At 37.1% G+C, this 12,695-nt stretch overlaps 1 protein-coding gene across 3 annotated transcripts in view; it reads right to left on the bottom strand.

Moving 5' to 3' along the window:
• Position 1: 1 nt before the first annotated feature.
• LOC106936360 (collagen alpha-1(I) chain) overlaps positions 2-12,695 on the bottom strand; it is a 61,749-nt gene continuing 49,055 nt past the window's right edge. For all 3 annotated transcript variants that reach the window (XM_015017309.1, XM_015017310.1, XM_015017311.1), the window contains 21 exons: positions 12,238-12,291; positions 12,110-12,163; positions 11,902-12,009; positions 11,045-11,098; positions 10,905-10,958; positions 10,717-10,770; positions 9,572-9,625; positions 9,289-9,342; positions 9,150-9,203; positions 8,988-9,041; positions 7,818-7,871; positions 7,563-7,616; positions 6,888-6,941; positions 6,393-6,410; positions 5,765-5,818; positions 5,016-5,078; positions 4,722-4,887; positions 3,446-3,555; positions 3,138-3,218; positions 1,850-2,032; positions 2-766 (listed from right to left, as the gene is read on the bottom strand). In XM_015017309.1, the coding sequence (XP_014872795.1) occupies positions 617-766; positions 1,850-2,032; positions 3,138-3,218; positions 3,446-3,555; positions 4,722-4,887; positions 5,016-5,078; positions 5,765-5,818; positions 6,393-6,410; positions 6,888-6,941; positions 7,563-7,616; positions 7,818-7,871; positions 8,988-9,041; positions 9,150-9,203; positions 9,289-9,342; positions 9,572-9,625; positions 10,717-10,770; positions 10,905-10,958; positions 11,045-11,098; positions 11,902-12,009; positions 12,110-12,163; positions 12,238-12,291 (1,581 nt within the window). In that variant the 3' untranslated portion in view covers positions 2-616. The remainder of the gene's footprint in view (positions 767-1,849; positions 2,033-3,137; positions 3,219-3,445; positions 3,556-4,721; positions 4,888-5,015; positions 5,079-5,764; positions 5,819-6,392; positions 6,411-6,887; positions 6,942-7,562; positions 7,617-7,817; positions 7,872-8,987; positions 9,042-9,149; positions 9,204-9,288; positions 9,343-9,571; positions 9,626-10,716; positions 10,771-10,904; positions 10,959-11,044; positions 11,099-11,901; positions 12,010-12,109; positions 12,164-12,237; positions 12,292-12,695) is intronic.

Below are 12,695 nucleotides of genomic sequence, written 5' to 3'. Positions count from 1 at the left end.
ATTTTTCTGTGTCTCAAGTTCAAATATTTATTAAGTTTAGATTTAGAGATTTGACAACAAAACTGTAAAAAAAAAAAAAGACAAACATGCTGGGGAAACAGCAGATGAAGTGCCTGTGTGTGTCATACCTGAGATGTAAAAGAAAAAACTATATTTATATATACATCAAAATACAGAAACAAAATGTAAAAACAAGCTTTGCATCTTTTAAAACGAGGACTGATCGTAAACAGCTAGCACCAAGTATGCATGAGATGACATCAGCATCTGAATCAGCTTTAAATAAATGATCAGCACCTTTAAGGTGATAAACTGGCACCAGTGGGTCAGAACCGGCCTGGAAGCAAAACCGTCTGACTTTTATATACACAGTAAGGAACGCAAACAGCACAAAAAACAAACACATTTAATTTACTTTATACCAGATAAATGTCTCTGTAAACAAAAATGATTTCTCTGTTAAAGCAACAGAGTCGCTGAAACCGAGGGATTCAATCCCCTAGTAAGAGAGAAGGAAGTTAGTGAAATCTTCAGAAACTGGAGAAAGAAGCTCTTTCTGTGTCCGTGATTTAAAACCCTGCTGGATTTCTGCGTGGTGTGGAGGAACGGAGGGTTTCTAGCTGAAACACACGGGTCCGATGGTGAGGCTGAACTGGTGCGTGAAGTTCCCGCTGTTCATCAGCGCCACGTCTCTGAGAGGAAGCAGCTGCAGGTCCTCAAACTCCAACACCGACTCTCCAGAACCGGAAACCGCCTCCTCCACTGGCTGAAAAAAAACATCATCTATTAATACAGACCCGTTGCAGTGCACAACGGATGCTGCAGGGCAAAAAGCTGCTGCTGGTCGATGACTAGCATTGGTTTTAGCTGTCAAGTTATCAACATAAGGTGCTAAATCTTAAATGTTTCCCTGATATATGAAAGAAAAGGGACACAGTGTTTTGCCACTAATTGTCAACACTACAAAAACTAGGGGACAAGGTCAGGAAAAAATTTTGATTAACGAGGATAATAGGAAGTAGCAAGGAAGAAGGAAGTAGTTCAGTTATGCTAGCTTGACTATGACAAACTTAACATGTAGATGTGCTGTGGAACCCTGTATGTTTCAGTTCAGTTAAATTACATAAGGCAAAGTAAACAGCAACTCTGATAAATTGTCAGTAGAGCAGGTGCTTAAATTAGCTAATCTACCACCACTGTGTTAGCTTAGCTAATAGCAGCAGTAGCTAATCTACCACAGCGATCACTTATTCATAATCACAAAATAAACATAAAATCTAAAACCATAAAACTGTAACGGACTGAAAGTTCTGCTCTTTGTGTGAGAAATGTTTGCTTTTTGGTGTTGAATCCTGAAACATGTGGCGGCGTTGTCAGTCAGTTGCTATGGCAACGAGTCTGCATGTAGCGTAGCCGACACAGAGAGCGAGAAAAAAGTGGTTTTGAGTTTTTCCTCAAACGTTTTTCTGCAGCCAAACCAAAACACAAAAGGAAAACAAACAAAAACAAACATGAATAAACTAAAACACACAAAACACAAGAATTAAAAACCTAAACAAACAGGAATGAACCCATATGGCAACACCCCAATAACAACACAGAGTATGAACTGAATATGGCAACACCTTATGAACAAATATTACACCAGAAATGATTATGAAACAAACAAAAGAAAACACAACCACAACATTTTACCCTCTGAATGGTTTAACCTTTTCACTTTCACCCGAATAAAAACATGCAATAGGTCAGGTTTTTGAGTGTTCACTAAAAATATTTTTTATCTTATCTTCTTGAATGTCCTAATAGTTTAAGAGCTTAAAAACGTATTTTTCCTGTCTCCACATACCACACAGTCGTTCAGCTCTCCGAGGTAGCTTTGCATCCTGGTGTCGGTGAGGAATTTCACCTCCGTGTCGGTCGGACCCAGACGGCTTCCTGGATGACAGGAGTAGGTCACCCTCTGAGACGCAGAGACGCTGTGCAGCCGCAGGAAACGCATCTGCACCACACTCTCACCTGGATAAGAAAACTAACAAACATCTTCAATGTTAATATCTACCAGGTCTGCAACTAACAGTTATTTTAGAAATTGATTAATCTACCATTAATTGATTTTGCTGACAATTAATCTATTTTGCTGACGATTAAATGGGCGAAAATATGCCACATTCTACAGATTTTCATCTAACCACTTAAGTCTTTTTATACAATATTAGAAATAAAAACAAAGAAAACCGCAAGAAGAACATTTTATTGCCTAAAATGAAATAACTTGGCGTTCCTTTAGTACATCTGAAGCTAAAACTGCCACTTGAAGAGATTCGGCGAAAACATATTTACAGACAAAGATATTTTCAGCTTAATTTCAAAATGTATATATTTTTTGTAAAGTTTTTTCCTAATTACGCTTTTTTTCAGCAAGTAGCAGAACAGTTATTTAGCTATGTGTTCAGCAGCTATGTAGCTAACAATCCAGCTAGCTTTCTTTTAAGCTTTAGGTAAATGCATAATTAGCTTTCTACCTAGATATATTTAGTTGTAACTTGATAGCTAAATAGCTAGCTAGCTTGATAGCGAAACACATAGATAAATAGCTGTTCTGCCACTTAAGGAGTTTTGGATAAAATATTTACACAAAGGTTTTTTTTAGCTTAATTGCAAAATGTTTATATTTGTATTTGCTTCAATACTGCTCTGAATATGTTTTTTTTCCCATAAAATTGCCTTTTTTTGAATGCATACTTCAGTTAACGATTAACCAATTACTAAATTAGTTGACGATTATTTTAATAATCGATTAATTGCAATTAATCATGATTAATCCGATTAATCGCTTCAGTCTTAATAATAACAGCTAAAAATCTTAATTTTGATCCAGAAAGAAAAAGTTCTGTCATTGGTTATCAGCTTGTACTGATTTATTTATTGATATGGATGCAGTTGCTTCACATCATTTATCTCATCTCTCCGTAGTTGAAAATGATTTTTTTTAATCAAAAGCCATTAAGAACTGGGTTCCAGTTTTTGCTCCAGTGAGATCTGGGTCGTCCTGCCAGTGTTCATGAATGAATATCTGCTAAATTAAGAGGTAAACCAATAAAAAAGACTAATGAACATCAGTTTATATCAGTCACCTGGTGACCCTGATCCAGCCTGCTGAGCCACTGAAACGATCCGTCTCCAGCTGATTCCTCCATCCAAGCTTTCATCGGCAGCTGCAGAAAAAAAATGACGCTTTTAATAAAAAATATTTAGTTGTTTTTCATTCAAAGAGATGGAGAGTGAGATTCTGCCTCAAATCGTCTCTTTCATGGTCTCAGTGGTGGCACTAAGAGCATGTTCCTGCTGCGAGACGTTGAACCGAGGGGCTTAACGAGGCTCCTTCAGGTCAGCGGAGACGTCGTGTAATTTCCTGCAGCCGTCCTGAGTGCAGGTTTCATACCTGGGAGTGTTCGGGGTGAAGGCAGGTCTGCTTTGATGAGGAGGTGAAGCTGCAGTAGGCCAGCAGAGCGTCGGCGGAGCTGCCCTGGTTGGGGTCGATGTAATACATGCCTGCAGAGGAGCGAGAGGGCGGCAGCAGCTCAGAGAGATCGGCACGGATCAACACAGCGAACTCTGTACTGACAATAACTCTGGAGAAACCAGGAGCAACAACAGCTCACATATCATGAAAGAGGAGAGAAGCTGGAAAAACTACATTTCAAGATGCAGATATATTTATTCAACTGTCTTTACTGATAGCCAAATATAAATAGCTATAGGTATTCTATGTAATTACATCACTAAATACATAGATATTTAGATATATATGTACTTGAATAGCTAAATAAATACATAACTATTTATCTATACAGATAGCTAATAGCTGCATGTTTATCTATTTTGCATACTTACATGGCTAAACAGATGTATAAATAAATAGCTATGTATTAGGCTATTTAAATGGCTATCTATTTAGCATTTTATCTTGATAGATAAATGAATAGCTATTTAGCTATCCAGCTAGCTATTTATCTAGATAGCTAAGTAGACAGCTAGCTAAATACCTAAATACATAGCTAGTTACTTAGCTGTTTATAAAATACAGCTAAACAGGTAACTAGCTAGATAGCTATTCATCTAGTTAGCTAGATATCTAGGTATAGTGGCTAAATAGCTATCTATGTAGAATTGCTAATTAGCAAGCTAAACAGCTATTTAGCTAGCTATCCATCTGTATAGCTAGCTAGATACACAGCTAGACAGCTATTTAATTAGCTTTCTAGCTAGATAGCTAAATAGCTAATAATCTATCTGTATAGGTAAATAGATGGCTAAATAACTGTTTAGCTAGCTATCAATACAGGACCTAGTTTTACAATAATCCAGGCTGTAGCTTATTTTGAAGGTAACATTTAAGACTGAATGGCCTCCAGTCTGTTCGGTCTCCATGGTAACCAACAGGTATCCAGGCTGTTTAACGTCGTATTCACAAACGGATCAGGACCAAAAGAAACATTCAGGAATACAAACAAATGTTTTAAAAATCTCTCTTCCTTCTTCTACTTTTATGTTTAAGGCAAAAAAAAAAAAAAAAACAGGATTTAGTCGAGCAAAGTTGACTTTCCCAGTTTATATCTGTTAATTTGAAAAGTCAGCACATTGGAGCTGATTCTCCTCTAACACTGCATCTCCTGCTGTAGCTGCTGGCAGCCATGAGGTGTCGCATCGTTTCTCACCGCTGCTGAACTCGGGGTGGCAGAGCCAGAGCTCCAGGCAGGTGGTGGCTGGGCGCTGCTTGGTGCCGTCGGGAGGATCCTGCAGCAGCTGCAGCTCCTGCTGCAGGCCGTCCAGCAGCGTCTGGAGCAGCGACAAGTTCGGCTTGTCCGACATGTACATCAGGCTCTGCAGACGGGAACAACACAGATATTTGTCAGTTCCTGTAACTGCCGAGGCTAAGACCAGTGTTTTATTTATTTAATTAAAAAACTGCAATACTGATCATGTGTCATATAGGAAACTGATTGATTTGCCTTTAGTTGAGTGAAAGTCATGTTCAGTGACTTTCCTGGGGGGCCAGCGACACCAGGTGGGCCCTAAAGCAGAGGAATAGAAATGATCACGTCTTAAAACACATGAAATAAACTTTTAATAACAACTAAACATGAACTTAAGAAAAATCTACTTAAAAAATGAAACATTTATCTTAAAAGATTTTTAAAATACAAACGTTTGTCAAATCAAACGAAGTTGGTGTCAAAAGTTTGTGCTGCAAAATCTTCTGTTTGTGCCGCCATCATTTAAAAGATGGTAGCAAAGGTTTAAAGGTGAAAAGGTCAACCAGGTGAAAAGGTCAACCTTTGACCTTTTTCCTGATTTTATTTATGAAATCAAACTAATTTGGTCCATCAACAAAAGCAGGTGTCAAACTTTGTGCTGCAAAAATTTTCATTTTGCTGCTTTTGTTTTGAAGATTTTAATAAAAGTTTAAAGGTCAAAAGGTCAATCATCTCCACCCCACATTACCCAAACCAAACAAAATGGCTGCCATTTATTCTTATACATTTGTGCAGCAAAAAGTAAAAATCTGTTTGTGCCGCCATCGTTTTAAAGACATGAATAAACGTTTCCAGGGGTCATGGAAGGTCAACCAGTCATCCAACATTTACAGAAAACAAAATAACTTTCAGTAAAATCTTCAAAATAAAAGCAGCACAAACGAAGCAGAGTAGATTAATACATCGATCGATCTATTGATCAATCTATCGATCGGTTATCTTACAGGGAGGCCTCTCCTTCCAGGAAGTCCAGGTTGACCTTGGTAACCTTTCAACCCCTGCCAGAAAAATAAACAACATTTAGTGATTTAGAGCCATAAAGACCAAAGCTAAAACTAGCTTTTAATTATAATTAAATAACTTATATATATATATAACTTATATATATAAATATGTATGTATAGGACGTCTGCAGCCTGTGGATCTTCAATAGCAGCTTTTAAAACCCCAAATGATGAACGACTGAAACAAAATCAGGTCTCAGATGTTTTTCGATTATTTTTGCTGGAATAATTTAATTCAGTTCCCACAAAATACAGTGAAAGTATCAATCATTTGTATTTATATATTGTTATTATACTGGACATTATGAAGCCAAAACCTTTCAAGAAAAGTCAAAAAATAAAGCAGAAAACCCAAAATTAGGACTAAAATACAACAAATAAAAATCACAACTAATTTCCCGTAGTTGATATTTATCGTCGTTTTTACAAAGTTCATGTAATATTTAGCTGTAAAGGCTGCAGACCCAGTTATGGATATATGAACATTTTATATTCTAATGCTCACTTTCAATCCGACCTTTAAAACAAAAATATTAGCATTTAATAAATATTGTTGATGACATCATACCTTTAATCCGAACCATCCCTGCAAACAAAGAGAAGATAAAACTTTACGTCCATTAGGTGGAAATTTTCTTTTCACTCTCAAACACTAACATAAAACATTAATAGAATCACAATATCAACAGTCAGGTCTTAATAACTCTTAAAACATAAAAAAAACATTTAGATGACTTAACTTTATTTAAGTTCTGCAGGTTTTTTCTGATCCATTAGGAAATAAAATTAATTAAGATTTTAGTTTGCTAATAGAAAATATTGTTCCTATAAATTATGTCTATGTGATTTTGAATCTACATAATAAAAAAAAACAATATAATTTCTACTAAAATATACTAAAGTATATCCATTTTGTGGAATATACTGACATCTAGTGGCATAAGTTGCAAATTACAGCTAGTTTTTCTTTAGTAACAGTAAGTCTCCTGATTATGTCTAATGTTATTGTTTTTAGCGTGATGCTAGCTAATGTCACCACCTGGAGCATGAAGAAGCTACTTACAGGTAAGCCGGGCATTCCCAGCGCTCCTCTCGGCCCGGGCGGACCGATGTTTCCCTAGAAACACCGAAACCAGAGAGACAAACGTTTGTTTTTAGACAAAATGTAATTTAATCCTACTGCAAACACATGAATGGTGCAAACTCCAAAGCACAAAAAAGGCAACAACAAAAAAAAAGCCATAATCACAGGAAACAGAGCAAATACAAATCGCTGCAAACCCACGCCACAAAGCAGAAATCCTCCAGACCACTAGGTGGCGTCTGGAGTAGCTGATATTAAATATGTTGCTGTTCTATGATACTGTAAAAGACATGAAGTATAACACATATTTTCTTTATTCAACCAACTTTTTTCTGGACATCCCGTCTTTTTTCATCACAGAAGATGTAGTGATGACTCCCCCTAGTGGTCAGGAGGACTTCTGTTTTGTGCTGCACGTTTGCAGCATTTTGCCGTTTTTGCTATTTGTAGTATTTTCCCTTTAGCTTCTACCTCCTGTTAGATCAGTATTTTTCTGTTGCACCTGCTGGCCAACGTTTATAACTTTACCAATATTTGACCAATACGTCATTAAAAGTCTGACATTTAAATGCTAAATATCTATGACATGCATGAACTGAGGGTCTGTTTATGGGTCTGAAAGGTTCTGTACATTATGACATAATCAGGAAGTACCTGCTCTCCTTTCTGGCCAGCTGGACCGGTCAATCCGACTGGACCTCGACTCCCCTGGAATATTAAATAACGTCACATAACACTTTTAAAACTTTTCTTTGCGTATTTTTCTTGTTAGAGCAGCATTTTATTGCTTTACATCTGAATAAGTAAACCCTGTGGAGCCTCCATAAGAGGACTTAAAGCTCCCTTGACTTCACAATCTAAACTCTGCAACATGAAACATGTTAAAAACGTTTAAAAAGACGGTGGTACCTTTCTGCCCTCAGGTCCAGGGGGTCCAGGTATCCCTATGTCTCCTTTCTCACCCTGGAGACCAAAAGGCAGGAATTTAACTTTCTGTCACGACTCCAAACAATGTTGTAAAATACAGATCCTTCTCCCAGACGGCTCATTATAAACTAAAGTGGTTTCACAGCTTTGGTTATCGTTTTAAAACATAACTTTGCTTTAAACTGCTCTTATAGGTGACCCATTATGCTTCCATGAACAGGTTAGGATAAATCTATGGCCTATTCAAAACATGTTCATTACATGTTTTACACAAAATCATTCTTAGATAATGAGATTTTAGCTGTTTTATGGCATCTTGTTACTTTAAATCCAAATAATCTGCTGCTCTCCACGCCCCTCACTCAACGTTTACACTCTCATGTAGAGATGGCTGCAAACAGATGCGCAAGTATACAACCACACATGTATGAAAAGCAGAATTGGAGCCTCCTGCACAACCAACAAGAATGCAGCAAGTGGTTTCTGGATGTTAAGTCAACAAGAAAACATTTGTCTTTTCCGGCAGCCATTGTACAGAACATACTGATGTAAAACCAGCTGACCAAACGTGCTGGAGCTCCTCTTGGGTTGCTAGGTAATGGGCGGAATTCCACTGGGGTTGCTAAGTAACAGCGGAATTCCATTGGGGTTGCTAAGTAACAGCGGAATTCCATTGGGGTTGCTAAGTAACAGGCGGAATTGCACTGGGGTTGCTAGGTAAAGGGCCAAATTGCACTGGGGTTGCTAGGTAACGGGCAGAATTCCGTAATGTTGCAGTGTCAATAAAGCTTGATTTGACAAACGGGTTGTTTTTCAGACTCCATAAACATAAATTTTTTGCTGTTGATTACTTGGGTTGTTTTTGAAAGCAGTGGAGATCCAAACGGAAGAATAAAAATGTTTTTTAATGACTTTTTCATGAAAAAATATGAATCATTTTTGTCTCATCTTACGATTATGCACTGCTTTCTGTTGATCTGCCACATAAAATTCTGATAAAATGTGTAGAGATTCTTCAGGGATTAATATAATTTTGCAAGGTGCTTCATCTCCAGGCTTGGCGAGTTGCCATCCATTTTGAAGTTAATTAAATTTATGCCAACATAAGTCCAAATTTTACAATTTTCAGAAAGTTTAATCACTCTAGTTTACCTCTTGTCCCTTTTCACCTTGATCCCCCAGATCTCCAGGCAGCCCAGGAATTCCCTTAGTGGGAATAAAAACACAAAACAATCCATAAATTAGAAAATAAATCAAAATGTATGACTCACTTTTGTTAAAAGTCGTTTTTATCAAGTAAATAAATAAACTTACGATGCTTCCTGGCCAGCCAAGAAGGCCTGTCGTCCCCTTTTCTCCTGCTTCACCCTAAATGACATAAAAATCACAAACTGTCAGATAAGATTTAACCAAATGCTTGAAAACTTCCCGGTAATGTTTCTGTATTCTGCACCTTCGGTCCTCTGTCTCCCCTGGTCCCTCTGACTCCAGCCTTTCCTCGTTTCCCCTGAGGAAATGTTCGACGTGTTTGTGTCAAAACGAGGAAACGCACAACAATCTGCGCCATGTTTAATGCATGAAACTTCTGCTTTCAGACATGTTTACACTTATGCAAACCGCCCAAACCAAAGGAACTGTATTCACCCAGATGACATTCAAAACAGGGACAAACTCTGCACGATTTGCTTTACAGGAAAATAAATTTGAAATGTGCAACAGAATCAGGGTCACCTTACCCTCCTTCCCATGGGACCGGTTTTCCCTGAAGGTCCAATTACACCATCATCTCCCTGTTGGAGCAACACGCAGAGGGAAGAGGTTAAAGAGAGGAAATTTACATCTAATGTCTCTATATGAACCTGAAATGATGTCTTTATTGCTTCTATAGCAAGACACATGAGTAAGAAGAGTCAGAAGACTCTTAATAGTACACAGAGTCTGTGCGAAGGTTTTAAACAATCACTTCTTATGCATTATTTAAAAAGAACTTCATTTGTTGAAAGCTTTTCAGCTGGTTTTTGTCAATAGTTTTACTTTTTGGAGATCTTTATTTGGATTTTTCCTCCTTTTTTGGGGTAAATTAAACAGTTTCACCATAAATGAAAGGAATTCTAGGCAGTTATTGCCAAATGCTTCGGCTGAATGTAAATAAAAATATATATGCAGTGACAGGAAGACCACAAAAAAAATATAAATGAATAAATAAAATAAAATCTTTGCTGCAGTAATAGATACATTGCTAGCAGTAGACAGACAGCTAGATGTAGATAACAAGATATCTATAGCTAGTTAGATAGCTACAGGTAGCTTTCTGTAGATATACAGTATAACTAGCTGTAGCTACATAGCTAGCTATAGATAGACTAAAGCTAACTTACTTTAGATATGCAGCTAGCTTGGTGTACATACACAGCTAGCTGTTAATAGACAGCTAGATTACGGTAGATAGCTGGCTAGCTGTAGATAAATTGACATGTTAAACACATAGATGGGTATTTTCATTACTTTTTGGACTGGATACTTGCAGCATTTTTAATCAGTTTTTCTGAACTAAGCTGATTAAACTCATGAAAAAGTGCTTTTAAATAATTTCATAAGGTTCTGGTTTGTTATGTCTCTACCCTGAACTCTCAACATTTATCTTATCCCCCGTCCCCTTTTAATTCCTTAAATTACCATATAAATCATCATTTTGGTAACTAATATTTGATAAAAGAGACATTAACTGTCCAACTAGAACATTGTTTTATGGACTCCAAATGTCACATTATGACTTTTCTCCAACTTGCATTGTTGAGTGCTTATTATTTGCATTTATTTTAGACCTTTTTACATATTTAGAAAGGGAAAGTGATGATATATGCTCTTTAGAAAATCTGACCTTCTCTCCTTTGGCGCCTTGTTTCCCTTCAGATCCAGGTTTTCCATATGTCCCCTGCAAACCAAAATGGTTCTGTTAGCTTGATTTCAGACTGAGCAATCACACTGTCCTTTGAGGATTACTTTATTTAGTTTAAAATAAACATTATGGAGCTGTTAGGGTCTCATGTATTTCTCTTAGATACCTACAGGAGCCCCTACAAGGCCGGGAGGACCCTGAGCTCCCATCTGTCCTGGGGGTCCCTACAATTGAGTCATAAAGAACAGAGTAAAAATGTTTAAGAATGAACCTTTAGTGGATTATTAGTAGATTTTATTCATGGTTTTACCTCCAACCCCGGTAGACCTGAAGGACCTTGGATTCCTGGAAGACCTTCTTCACCCTGAACAGGATATTTCCAAACAAATAATCATCAGGAATTATAGAAGTAATGAAAGTCGATGCATCCATCCAGACATCCACTGGTTTCCACTGTTACAAATTCAGATCCAGAAAACCCAGATACTTCTCTAGCTAGCAACAAAATGCCTCTCCTTTAATGGCTTACCATAAAGCTATAGCTAACTAGCTAACGACATATAGTTAGCTACCCACAGACACCACTATCTGGCTAGCTATAGATACTTAGAAACCGATAGCTAACTAGTCACATGAATAACTTGCTATCTATCTAGGTAGCTAGTTAGATCTAATAGCTAGCTATAGGTATCTAGCTATGTAGCTAGCTATTTAGCTATAGATTATTAGCTAGCTAGAGAGTGATCTAGTTCAATAACTAGCTAGTTAGCTATGGATTGTTAGATAGCGATATTTAGCTAGTGGCAGCTAGCTAGCTATAGATATTTAGTAACAGTTAGCTACCTGTAGATATTTAGGGACAGTTAGCTAGCTATAGATATTTAGTGACAGTTAGCTAGCTATAGATATTTAGTGATAGCTAGCTAGCTATAGATATTTAGTGATAGCTAGCTAGCTATAGATATTTATTGATAGCTAGCTAGCTATAAATATTTAGTGATAGCTAGCTATCACTGCCATAGAGAGTGGCATATCTGATTATGCACTGGATTAAAAATGAAGATCTCCTTCACTAAAACCCAAATTTTTCTCTACATAGCAACAGAGTGTCCATCACAGGTTAATGATCTTCTGGTTGAAATAAAGGAAACATAAACTCTTGGTAACCTGTTCTCCTGGTGGGCCTGGTACTCCTGGTTCACCTCTGACCCCTATCGCCCCGGGTTCACCTCTGGCTCCTTCATCCCCCTTTGGTCCAGCTTGACCAATTTGACCCTTTGACAGAAACAGAAGGTGATAATCTTCAGCATAAGGTGAATTTTCTCACCACGTCATCGTTTATCTTTTTGTATTTCTGATATTTTTAGACACTCACAGGCGGTCCGAATCCTCCAGGGTCTCCTCTGACCCCTCTGGGTCCGATGACTCCCTGTCACCATTAAAACATAATAAATGACTGAAAGGGAAACTGCAGAAACAAAACGATTAGACTCCATATTTCACCTGAGGACCGTCTGATCCTGGAGGCCCAGAGAGTCCGGCTGGCCCAGGTTCCCCCTAACAAGATGAAATATTCATCTTTAACAACAAAACGACGATAATTTTGCATTTCAGCCTTAAAAATATAATCCTGCGTCTGTTTCAGGAGAACTTTATGGACTAAAACAAGCATGGATTTATTTTAAAGCATCACTAAAATGATATTTAGATTATTTTGTCTTGAAATGTTAAAAAAACTTTCATTAAAAATAAAAATGTATCTATAATAATTAAAAAATTAAATATTGAAAAGTGGCATCACTAATTACTATAGATAATGATTTAAGTATTAATTTATTTCCAAATTTAGATAAAGCCTCCCATCACTTTGTCATACAAAATAAATAATTTTATTCAATTATAGCTTTTAGAATTTACTTTTTTATTTACTGAAAGCTTAGTATAAATAAATAAATAAATAA

Source organism: Poecilia latipinna, unplaced genomic scaffold, assembly GCF_001443285.1.
Source record: "Poecilia latipinna isolate Pla-1442-1.1 unplaced genomic scaffold, P_latipinna-1.0 Scaffold2125, whole genome shotgun sequence".
Lineage (NCBI taxonomy): Eukaryota > Metazoa > Chordata > Actinopteri > Cyprinodontiformes > Poeciliidae > Poecilia > Poecilia latipinna.
This window is presented reverse-complemented; position numbering and strand designations above follow the sequence as displayed.